The 13,179-nt window shown below is 36.6% G+C and overlaps 1 protein-coding gene across 13 annotated transcripts in view; it reads right to left on the reverse strand.

Annotated features, from left to right (window-relative positions):
• The window catches only part of cacna2d2a (calcium channel, voltage-dependent, alpha 2/delta subunit 2a), a 909,486-nt gene that overhangs the window by 250,214 nt on the left and 646,093 nt on the right, over window positions 1-13,179 (reverse strand). For all 13 annotated transcript variants that reach the window (XM_059944500.1, XM_059944501.1, XM_059944510.1 and 10 more), the window contains 2 exons: window positions 12,378-12,509; window positions 5,608-5,665 (listed from right to left, as the gene is read on the reverse strand). In XM_059944500.1, the coding sequence (XP_059800483.1) occupies window positions 5,608-5,665; window positions 12,378-12,509 (190 nt within the window). The remainder of the gene's footprint in view (window positions 1-5,607; window positions 5,666-12,377; window positions 12,510-13,179) is intronic.

Below are 13,179 nucleotides of genomic sequence, written 5' to 3' on the forward strand. Positions count from 1 at the left end.
AAGATGCTCTTCAGTTCCCATCCAAACCTACCCCCCCCCCCCCCCACTCCCATTTGGATAAGCAGGGCAGCATGGTACGGATCATGATTTTTGATTTCTCAAGTGCTGTCAGTACCTCATTGCTGGGGGAGAAGCTCCATTCAGTGCAGGTTGGCAGTTCCATTGTATCCTGGATAATGGACTATCTCATTGGCAGACCTAGTTTGTGTGGCAGCAGAGCTGTGTGTCAGGCATGGCTATAAGCAGTACTGAAGCCCCACAGGGGACTGTATAGGCTCTTTTTCTGTTTACTCAGTATACTTCAGACTTTAGATACAAAACTGAGTCCTGTCATCTGCAATAGTTGGGTGTATAAAGGGAGGATGGGAGGATGATTACAGAGCCTTGTGGAGGACTTTGTCAAATGGTGTAAGTTGAATCATTTGCAGCTCAGCACCAGTAAGACAAAGGAGACAGTGATGGACTTTAGGAAGACTAAGCCTGCACTGCTCCCTGTTACCTGTTACTATTAATGGTAAGGATGTTGATGTGTTGGGGACCTACAAGTACCTGGGGGTGCACATGGATGATAGACTTGAGAGGAGCACCAACGCAGAGACTGTGTGCAAGAAAGGCCAGAGTCACCTCTGCTTCCTGAGGAGACTAAGGTTCTATGGAGTACACAGGCCTTTCCCTCACATGTTCTACCAGTCTGTGGTTGCCAGTACAATATTCTATGTGGTGGTGCTGGGGCAATGGCATCAACATGGGTGATGCCAACAGGCTCAATAAACCGCTTAGAAAGGCTGGCTCTGTAATAGGAGTCAAACTGAACACACCAGAGGCTGTGATAGAAGAAAGAACCCGACGGAAAATCCTGGCAATTCTGGACAATGTTTCTCACCCTCTGCATGCCATCTTGGCTGAAAGGCTTGAGTTAGAAAGAGAGACTGGGTAGGGGAGAGATTATTTTACCCTTGACTGGGGGCTGAGGGGTGACCTTACAGAGGGGTACACTTTAGTAATAGACTAAGACAACTGCACTGCAAGCACTTATGAGATAATTCTTATCCTCGGCCATTAGGCTCTATAATGAGTCAGCCTATAGCCAGGGAAGTGATGACCCTCCCTCCTGTTAGACAATGGTAACTTATATTTCAATTCTAATATTTGCATATTTGTGACTCTGTAATTTCCTTTGGGATCAATAAAGTACCTATCTACCTCTCTAGTTTTAGACTCCCGAGCCTGGGGACTATACTGACTATTCATCCTATCTATACCCCTCTGTAAGGTCACCCCTCAGCCCCCAGTCAAGGGTAAAATAATCTCTCCCCTACCCAGTCTCTCTTTCTAACTCAAGCCTTCCAATCCTGGTAAGAATTTTTCATCTCCATATAAATCTCCTCTGCATTTTCCCAGCATTATCTCATCTTTCCTGTACACTAAAAGCCATAAATCTGCGGGCGCAGGAAATGAAATAAAAACATGTGCTTGTTGAAATGTCTCCTAAACATTGCTCTCATAACTATTTCTACCATCTCCCATGACAGGGTGTTCCGGGCACCTACTACTCTCTTTGTAACCTGACCCCAACATCTCCTTTAACCTCCTTCCTTACCCCAACAATGTCCTCTGGTATTTCACATTTTCACCTTGGGGAAAAAGAGGATCTAACCTATCTATGCCTCTAGTGATTTTATTTCAGCCTCTGACATTCCTCTAGGTTTGTTTAACCCCTCATAACTAATACGCTCTGATCCAGACAGTCTCCTCTGCACCCTCTCCAAAGATCCACATCCTTCCTGTAATACAGCAACCAGAACTGCACACAATAGTCCAAACGTAGTCAAACCAGAGTTTTAAATGGTATGACATTAGTTATTTTGTTACTTTCACATTCACCACACATTTGTCCATTTACTTTCGATTTCCCTGTGACTGACTGTTCCATTTCATTGCTGATCCCGATCAGTTAAATCCCAATGTGGACAAATTGTAACTGTGTGTTCTGATTGATCCACAGCTAACACCATGCTGGGGATGGACGTGCTAAACGGTAGCATTGGGATTCTCGTGAGTGCTGCTGTGAACCTTGACATCTACGGGAAATCCCTGAAACCTGCAGGTACGTCAGTTCACTTCAGACATCATCTCATCATCAAAAACAAGTATTTAGAAGGCTTGTTAAGACTCAAGCTTGTTTATTTTCATTCTTCAGTATACAAGTGCAAAGGAGAACAAAATGATTATTACTCTGGATCTGATGCAGCATAAAAAACACAATAAAGAAATAAAGAAAACACAATAAATAGAAAAATAAAAGCAATCCTATAAAACATAATGTACAAGGAACTGTTATATCCACAGACTGATATACTGAGACTGATCGTCCATAGACTGTACGTAGGCAGATTGCATATAGACTGTACATAGGTTGATTGTACATAGACCGGTTGTATGTGATTGTAAATAATAGTGAGGTGAGTGTGTAAATGGGTGGAGGTGTTCATCAGCCTGATGGCTGGGGGAGGAGGAAGTAACCACTTTTGAGTCTGGAGGTCCTGATGTGAGTTCTGCACAGCTTCTTTCCTGATGAGACGTGTAGAACATACAGCATTACGGAACAGAACAGGTCCTTTAGTCCACAATGTTGTGCCGACCTTTCAACCTACTCTAAGATCCCTCACACATATTCCTCCTTTTTTCTATCATCCATGTGTCTATCTAAGAGTTTCTTGAATGTCCCTAATGTACCTGCCTCTCCAAGGGCAACTCATGTACTCACCACCCTCTGTGTTAAAAACCTTATCTCTGACATTCTCCCTAGGCTTTCTTCCAATCACCTTAAAATTATGTCCCATTTCTGCTATTTCTGTCCTGGAAAAATTCTCTGGCTGTCCACTCTGTGTATGCCTCTTATCATCTTGTACACTTCTATCAAGTCACCTCTCATCCTCCTTTGTTCCAAAGAGAAAAGTCCTGGCTTGCTCAGCCTATCCTCTTAACTCGTTTAATTCGGACCTTTTCAGCAGCAAAACATGCTGGAATATTTCACAGGACTATTTAGTAAATGTAACATTATATCAGGAGAAATTGAGGTAAGTAGATCAAAAAAGGGAAAGAATTCGAAAATGTTGGAACTTGGAAGTTGAAGACTCTGCTGTCAGTGAAGCAGGCAAAAGAGGAAGCTGGGTACCTCCGAGTGTTAGAGGAGACTGTTGTTACAGAGGAAAGTAGAACGAGAAACAAATTTGATTGCATCCTGAAGTTATCAAATGAGGCACTGTTAGAGGTCAGTGAACTCACAAAGATGAGTGAATTGCACAGCATGAAAGCAGTCTCCTTGGATCACTGTGTCTGTGCTGGCCATCATACCTATCTGTGCTTTTCTCACTTACTTGAAGTAAAACCATGTCTAGATGTCTCTTAAATGTTGTGACTGTTTCTGTCTGCCAGCTCCTCTGGAATCTCATTACAGATGCTATGTGTGAAAATTAACCCCATCGCATTCCTATTAAATTCCTTCTTATCATTTTAAATTTAGACCCTCTAACTTTAGGCACTCCTACCATGTAAAACAAACACTGGTTAATAACTATATTTATGCCTCTCATAATCTTATGTACCTTTATCATGGCACCTCTTAGCCTCCTTGGCTTGAGAAGAAACAAACCCAGCCTATCTAATCTCATCTTATAACTCAAGGCTTCGGGTCCCAGCAACATGAATAATTCTCTGGAGTTCAGAAAGAAAGGCTGCAATTTTGGATGTACAGTAGATTCTGGTTAACATCCAGCCCAGTACATTTTAACTCAAATTAGGCAGCTGCCACAATTAGCCAAAATGTCATCAAAATAGTTACAAAGGTATAGATGATAAACTGCTGTTTTAACTGAGTAATAAATCAAAAGAAATACAGAAGAATTTGAACACTACCAATACAGTACAATAAAACTGCAGTAGTACCTATTAGTCATCGATGGAGGAATTCGTCCAGTCGTCTTTTATTTTGACTGACTGTAACTGAACGAAGGGCTGTATGAGGTGAAAGCAAGGGGTAGTACCTGTGGTAAAGGGACATATTGTGTGCAGTCTGGGCATCTCACTCACCTTTAGTCCCCACCGGATACTCGTCTCTCACCTGTGGCTCCAAGTATCTGTTTGCATGCTGCAGCTGCCACATCCTAACACCACTTCAACAGGCAGGCTAAATCAGGTGAGAGTAGCCAGCAGACCTCAAACCCTGTGCTAACATGTGAAGTTAACTCCAGCAGACTGGGCAGATGAGATCCAACAGCCAGGAAGAAGGTTCTGCAACACTCCGTGGAGAGCAAAAGGCACAGCAAGTTGCAGGAGTAGTCATGGTCATCCATTGCAACTAGGGAAGACCCAGTTGTGACAACTACTCATCCCACCAGACCCGGTCTTTCAAGGTCGAGAGAGTGGAACTACTTTAAAAACTCTCCTGCGCAGGCTTTCTGACATAGTTGGGTATGATGGACAACCACCAAAAGAATAAAGTCAACACAGACACCTACTGCAGATAATGGATTGCTTTATACAATGCCTTCAACAATTGCATCCTCTAAATCTTCATTTTCATTGAAAAAAAAACATGATTGTTGATACCCTCAAGTTCTTTGTAGTTCCTAACTTGTTGAAGTAGTGAAATTGTTTCATTTTCACTCCTGACCGTTTCTGGCATCTCCAAGTCTGAATGCTTAAAACCGCAGTGAGCAAAACAGTTATTGCTTATTTCTCACCAACTGTCAGTGACAAAGTTCACTGCCTTTTGAAAAGAAGCACATGCAACTGACACAATTTAAAAAGTGTTTGATCCAAGCATGGTGCAGTGTCTACTTGCCACACAGGTTCATGTGACTGATGCCAGTTAGAAACTGTTCAGCAACAGTCTCCTGCCCCATTTAAGCAGCATAGTGTACCAAATAAATGAAGTGAATCCCGGCTATTTTCTTGATAAGTTTTTGTTTTTTAAGAGTTGTCCCAAATAAGCAGCTGTCCCAATTAATGAGAAGCCACTGTATTATCTTTAGACAAACATATTTTCATACATGAACACATGTAGGCTATTCAGCCCCTCAAGTAGATGCTGGCTCACCAAGAAATCCCATTTTCCCACCAAGTCCCATGTAACCTATCCTTCCCCAGCATCCAAGGTCAGGATCGAAACTGAGTCATCAGAGCAGTGAGGCAGTGGTTCTGCCAGCTGCACCACAGTGGCTTTCATTAATGATGTAATTCAATGTAACCCAATTTACCATCAGGTTAAAGAGATTAGCTTTATTTGATACACTGAGATTGAAACATCTGCACATACAGTGAAATGCATCATTTTGCATCAAATCAAATCAGTGAGGATTGTCATCACAGAACATGCCCACAACTCACTAACCCTAACAGTGCTTCCTCAGAATGTGGGACAAAGCCGGAGAACCTGGAAGAAATCCAAAAGGTCACCAGGAGAACGCATATACGTACTCCTCATAGACAGCGGAGGGAACTGAAGCTCGATCTTACGGCTAGCAGACTGTAAAGTTTTGAACTTACTGCTATGCTATCAGGCCACCCTCATTCTACTGAAGTGATGGACATGTTTGCACTCACCAGGGTCTCCGTCGTACATCATACAGATCAATCTTATTGGGGAGGCCCCAGGGAGTTGCTGCAAAGAACACAAACAGTACAAAGGTAAACTGGTGACATGGATGAGAGAGTAAGCATATTCAAACTGTGACTCAACACTTGGTTAATTCCATGTCATGTTCCATTAGGATTCTTCCAATGAATTTTCAGTGACACTCCTGAGTTAAGGTCAAGCAGAGCCTAGGTGAGATGCAAGCATAAATTCTGTTAGGTGCAACTCTCAGTGCAGAAACCTCTCCATGAGAACTGAGTGAAGAGGCCAGTTTTCACTCTTCAAAGGAGTTTTGTTTCATTGTCATGGCTCTACAACCTTCTAAATGAATCATGAGGATCTGAGCAAGGGGGTGGAGTTTCAAGATGGCGGCGTAAGCATCTGCCTTTTAGGCGCTCTTTATTTTTTTAACTATAATCACCCTTTAATTAGACCTTTTCGAACTTAATCATATGAGTTGCTACCTTTGATTGACCCTTTTTTCCTAAAATAATAGTTGATCTAATCTTGTCAAACCTAAAATGGCTACAAGTAAGAAATCGGCTAAGGATCCTGTATCCATCGACGCAATTGTTGGTCTTTTGGACACTAAACTGGATGTTAAATTTGCGGCTATGGAAAGTAAATTGGACAATAAACTGGATGCTAAATTTGCGGCTCTGGAAGGCAGACTAGAAGGTAAATTGGACAGTAAACTGTTAAGTTTTGAAAGGAGGATTACTTCGAAAATATCCGATCTTGAAGGAGTTGTTAAATCGCTTGAAACTAAGTTTCAGTCGCAGGCGTTAGAGGTTCAACAGCATGGAAATAAGATCACGACTCTTGAACAATCAATTTGTGAAAAAGCACGTATAATTGAAGTGTTAGAGAAGAAGATAGAGTCGACTGCTAAAACTTTAGATCAGTACAAGTTTAAAATTACTGATCTTGAAAATCGTTCTCGCAGACAGAATTTGCGCATCATCGGAATTCCCGAAAAAGTTGAGTCCGGTGATTTAACTGAATTTTTCTCTAAATTACTGTGGGAAATTTTCGGTGGTGAAGGTTTGAAAAATGAACCTGTTATTGACCGCGCTCATAGAGTTGCGAGGCTTTCATCTGTGTCTGATAAACCACGAGCGGTGATTGTTCGCCTTCATTATCCTCGTGAGAAAGAGCTTCTAATTCGATTAGCTCGTAAAAAAGGTATGATCTCCTACAGAAATTATTCATTTCGAATAGTTGAAGACTATTCGTATGAAGTTATGAAAGCCAGGATCGCTTTTAAACCAGTGATGGCAGAGATTCATTCGTTTGGTTTTAAACAAGCTTTAATGTATCCAGCGAAGCTTAGAATGGTGCTGCCCGACAACAGTCTACACTTTTTTATCACTCCTGAAGAAGCGAAGAAATTTGTTGAAGAATATCGATCCTCTAGTGCAACTTGAACTATGAGTTACATTGAAGATTTTTTTTTTTGGAGAGAGGATGTTATTTCATTTTAAGTTTTAACCCTGGAAGTTGGGTTATAACTTCTTATTTTGAACTATGGGTCTGGGTCTTTTTTTTTACTACTATTATTATTGCTTATAGATGCTGTTTTAATTTTTATAATATCCTTTTTTTATATACGTTTGTATTTTGTAATAATGAATTATTTTTTTTCAAAATGTCGTTTCTTCTTCCCATAAGTCTTTACTTTTTATAAGCGTTTATTTGCTTGCCTGTATTTAGAAATGGAACAAAGGTTTTGAATTCTTTTTCTTTAGTTTTTTTTTTAAATATGTTGTAGTGTCTATTAAATCTTTTTTTTTATAAAAATATTCTATTTTGATAACTTTTTTACTATATTTTCTTATTAGATTGCTGAATTTATATTCATATTTTGTAATATGGCTTTCTCAAAATGTCGTTTCTTCTTCCCATAAGTCTTGGCTTGTGAAACGTCATCTTTGTATCTGAATATGGAATTTCTTTTTTAAAGGTGTATCACATTTTTAAACTTTAATGTGCATTTTTTTTTATTAATGATCTTTCTGGTTTTACTATTTTAGTTTTTTTTTTGATTTGTCTGATATGGGTGTGTATGTGTATGTGTATATATATATATATATATATGTAGGTATATATATATATATATATATTTTTTTTTGCAACTCTATATTTTAATTGGGGTGTTATATAGTTTTTTCTTAAAAAATTTTCTTATGGAGCTGCCATCTTGAAATGGGGGTAATATTAGTATTAGTTTATGCGCCTGCCGCTTGGCTTTCTTTCAAAGGGTGGGGGGAGGGGGGAGGGATCTTTTTTCATGCTTTTGCTTTTTATTTTTTTGCTTTTAGTTTATGGGCTGACTTTAAATTGTTAATATTGTTGAGGTGTCAGGATCTCCGGTTGCTCCTGAATCAATTTTCCTTCTTCCTAAATTGTGGGTTATGTGTCTTTTTAACCTTTTATGATACACACAATTAATATTGGTATGATGGATAAATCTATTAACTTTATCTCGTGGAATACTAATGGTTTAAATCATCCGATTAAACGTAAAAAAATATTTAAAGTATTCCATAGATTGAACGCTAATATTATTTTTGCACAGGAGACCCACATTAGGAGGGAGGATAATCAACGTTTTTTTAGGTTCTGGAAAGGTCAACAATTTCACTCAAATTGTACCGCTAAAATTAGGGGTGTGTCTATTTTTATAGACGCCTCAATTTCGTTTACACATTATGAAATTATTTCTGATCCACAGGGTAGATTTTTGTTGATAACTGGTTCACTTTTTAATCGGAAAGTTGTTTTAGTTAATATTTATGCTCCAAACTTTGATTGTCCTGAATTTTTTAAACGTTTATTTACTTCTCTTCCTAATTTGAATGAATATATGTTGATTATGGGTGGAGACTTTAATTGTTGTTTGAATCCTTCGATGGATAGATCTAAACCTATTCGAACTCTTCCGAATAGATCAGCTTTACTTATTAATTCTTTTATGGTTGATTCTGGAATTACTGAAATATGGCGGTTTTTGAATCCTAAAGGTAAAGAATTTTCATTTTTTTCACATGTATATCATAGTTATTCTAGAATTGATTACTTTCTTATTGATCATCGTTTATTAACAGATGTTATTGATTGTAAATACGATTCTATTGCTATTTCGGATCATGCGCCTTTGAAGTTATCTATCAAGATTTCGGATTCTTCTATCAATACTAGATCTTGGAGACTTAATGCTACTTTACTTCAAGATCCAGAATTTATTACCTTCATAAAACAACAAATTGACTTATTTTTTTCAACAAACTATAATGAAGAGATTGATAAAGGAATACTTTGGGACTCTTTCAAGGCTTTTATTCGTGGACAAATTATTTCATATTCCGCTGGTAAAAGAAAACAAAGATATTCAGATATAGCTTTATTGGTGGATAAAATTAAAGAAATTGATAAGATTTATTCCGTTACTCCTACCAAAGAACTTTATAAGAAGAGAGTTGAGCTTCAAATGGAACATAGTTTATTATTATCTTCTTCAATTGAGAATCAATTAATTAAGACTAGGGCTCAATTTTATATTCATAGTGATCGAACTGGTAAATTGTTAGCTAATCAATTAAAAGCTATTTCGACTAAGCGACAAATTATTAAAATTCGTAAACAAGACGGTAATTTAACTACTGATTATAAAGAAATCAATAACACTTTTCAAGATTTTTATAAATCTTTATATCAATCAGAATTTGACGGTGACCGGTTTACGATGGATAATTTTTTTAATAATTTGAATATTTCTAAACTGATAGATGAAGATTGTAGCTTGCTTGATGCTCCTATTTCTATGGATGAAATAAGAGAGGCTATCTCATCAATGAATTCAGGGAAAGCTCCTGGTCCTGATGGTTTTATTGTAGAATTTTTTAAAACTTTTTCTTTATTGCTTTCTCCTTGGCTATGTGAAATCTTTAATGATGCGTTTGTTAAGAAGAGATTACCTCAATCGTTTTATGAAGCTACTATCTCTTTAATTCTTAAAAAAGATAAAGATCCTACCTTATGTGCATCTTATCGCCCTATATCATTATTAAATGTAGACTCTAAGATTCTTACAAAAATTTTAGCCATTAGATTAGAAAAGGTATTACCACAGATTATTTCAGAAGATCAAACTGGTTTTATTAGGAATCGATATTCCTTTTTTAATATTAGAAAATTGATTAACATAATTTATACTTCATCTCCTACAACCCCAGAATGTGTTATCTCATTAGATGCTGAAAAAGCCTTTGATAGAGTTGAATGGACATATTTATTTAATGCATTGAGAAACTTTAATTTTAGTCCTAATTTTATATCATGGATTAAATTAATATATTATAAACCTGTTGCTTCTGTTCTTACAAATAATTATAGATCCTCTTTTTTTCAATTATCTCGTGGTACGAGACAAGGTTGTCCTTTAAGTCCTTTATTATTTAATATTGCATTAGAACCTTTAGCTATTGCTATTCGTGAGTCTCCTAATATTTTTGGTATTACCCGTAATGAGAAGTTATACAAATTATCGCTTTATGCTGATGATTTGTTGTTATATATTTCTAATCCTAGTAGGTCTATTCCTGCTATTTTATCCTTGTTGGCTCAATTTGGTAGTTTTTCTGGTTATAAGTTAAACTTAGATAAGAGTGAGTTATTCCCTTTAAACGCGCAAACTTTATTGAGTGATAGGATGCCATTTAAAGTTGTTACTGATAACTTTATCTATTTAGGTATAAAAATCACCAAGAAATATAAAGATTTATTTGGACTGAATTTTTTACCTATGCTTCATCAAATTCAGCAACTTACTACTAGATGGTCTTCCTTATTTTTATCATTAGTTGGTCGGATTAATGCTATTAAAATGATGATTTTACCGAAATTTTTATATTTATTCCAAGCTTTACCAATTTTTATTCCTAAATCTTTTTTTGATAATATTGATTCAAAGATTTCCTCATTTGTTTGGCAAAATAAAAATCCTAGGTTAAGCAAAAGGCAATTACAAAAGTCTAAAAAAGATGGTGGTCTAGCTTTACCTAACTTTAGATTTTATTATTGGGCGAATAATATTCGTAACCTAATGTACTGGAAACTAGATTTGGATTCACCTGTGTGCCCACAGTGGGTAAATTTGGAATGTAGTGAGGTTAAGGGATATTCTATATTTTCCGTTCTTGGTTCTTTTCTTCCTATTGATTTAGCCAAATTCAATAAACAGATATCTAACCCTGTTGTTAAACATACACTACGAATTTGGTTTCAATTTCGCAAATTCTTTAATCTGAAAAACTTTGCTCTGGACAGCCCTATTTTATGTAATTTTTTTTTCAAACCTTCATTGACAGATCAAGCTTTTAGTATATGGAAAAGGAAAGGTATAAAATGTTTTCGTGATCTTTTTTTTGAAGGTACTTTGATGTCTTTTGATCAACTATCCAACAAATTTGAATTACCTAAATCTAATTTTTTTAGATACTTACAAATTAGAAATTTCTTACATAAAATTCTTCCATCTTTTCCTAATTCAACTCCATCGGATTTTTCAGATTTGATTTTTACTTTTAATCCTTGTCAGAAGGGATTAGTAGCTTTTATTTATAACATGATTATGAAGATACAGCCAGAAATATCGGATAGAATTAGACAAGAATGGGAAAAAGAACTTCGATGTAATATATCAACAGATAAATGGGAAAAAATTTTACAAATGGTTAATTCCTCCTCTATTTGTGCTAAACATGCTTTAATACAATTTAAAATTGTACATAGAGCTTATATGTCTAAAGATAAACTTGCCCGATTTTATTCGCATATTAATCCTCAATGTGACAGATGTCACTTAGAAGTGGCTTCATTGACTCACATGTTTTGGACATGTCCCACTTTACATAACTATTGGAAGGACATTTTTGATGTCATTTCCTCAGTATGGAATATCGATTTACAACCCCATTTTATTACTGCAATTTTCGGTATACCAAATGAAGATGGCAATCAGCTTTCCCCTTCAATCAGACGAATGATTGCTTTTGTAACATTAATTGCCAGAAGGTCTATATTACAAAACTGGAAAGAAGTAAATCCTCCTACTACATTTCAGTGGTTCTCCCAAACTATTTCTTATCTGAGTTTGGAAAAAATCAGAAGCACTATCTTTGATTCTTCAATTAAATTTGAAGAAACCTGGGGACCATTTATTCGACACTTTCATATGAATTAATTTGGCTTATTTCAGATCCTTTTCTCTACTTATACTTGTTCAGGTATGGAGTTCTGGAGTTTTTCTTGACACCTTTATATATTTATAAAGTGCTATTATTGCCCATGTTAGTTTTTAGTTTAGTATTTTTGTTCATTATATATTTTCTCTCATATATAATTTCAATTTTTTTTTTCTTTTTTCGACGATTATTTTTGTTTTTCATATATATTTATATAGACTTGATTGATTTATGTACCTTTTGTTGATGGATGTTTTAATAGGATATTATTATCCTATTACTAATGTAATCTCAAGTCTATTGAATCTGTAATCTATTCATTATTTTGTGTTGTTTTTTTTTTATATATGAAATTTAATAAAAAGATTGAAAAAGAAAGAAAGAGGATCTGAGCAAGATGTGTTGAGAAAGGTGTGTCTCTTAACTCAGTAGCGAAGTTACTCGCAGTTTGCATGACAATATGTTAATTGCATTGCTTGATACCCGTGACATACCTGGGTAATACCTGGTGACACCTGTGGCACTTCCAAACACCTGCCAGAGTAGCGAAGGGTCATCCTCGCGATTGCGTTTGAACACGTCCTCCAGGGCTGCTGTCCAGTTCAACTCATTGAGGATAACAGTCGCTGAAATCATAAAAGGTATTGGAAGCACTAAACCAGAAACAACAATACATGGTTACCAAAATTCTTCCACTGCTCAGTAACCAATGACAGAAGAATGCATTCCAAGGGTTGTCCTGGGACAGTCCTAAGTGCTGATAAGACACATAGATCGAGTGGATAGTTAAATATTTTTTTTAACCCAGGGCAGAAATGGCTAATACAATGGGGTATAATGTAAAGGTGACTGGAGGACAGCATAGTGGATATGTCAGAGGTAATTTGTTTTTCACACAGGGGTGGTGGAGATGCAGATACATTAGAGGCATTTAAGGAACTCTCAGATAGGCACATGGATGATAAGAAAATGGAAGGTTATGTAGCAGGGAAGGGTTAGATAGTTTATAAAGTTGGTATAACATTGTGGGCTGAAGGGCCTATACTGAGCCCTGTGTTCTATGTTCTGTGTTCTGGAAATTTCTACTTACAATGACATTACAGGAGTTTTGAATGAAATGGTTTATTTTAATTAACTGTAACAGCAAGGAGGACACAGCATCTGAAATAATGTTGTCACTAGGCCTCTATGCCCTTTGATGATACCACCTGTAATGAATAATTCTGATCTTTACCAACAAACAGAAGCTAATATTATTGGTAAGTCAGAAAATACATAGAAGTCCCTCAATATGGT

This window comes from Hypanus sabinus, chromosome 19 (genome assembly GCF_030144855.1).
Source record: "Hypanus sabinus isolate sHypSab1 chromosome 19, sHypSab1.hap1, whole genome shotgun sequence".
NCBI classification, from domain to species: domain Eukaryota; kingdom Metazoa; phylum Chordata; class Chondrichthyes; order Myliobatiformes; family Dasyatidae; genus Hypanus; species Hypanus sabinus.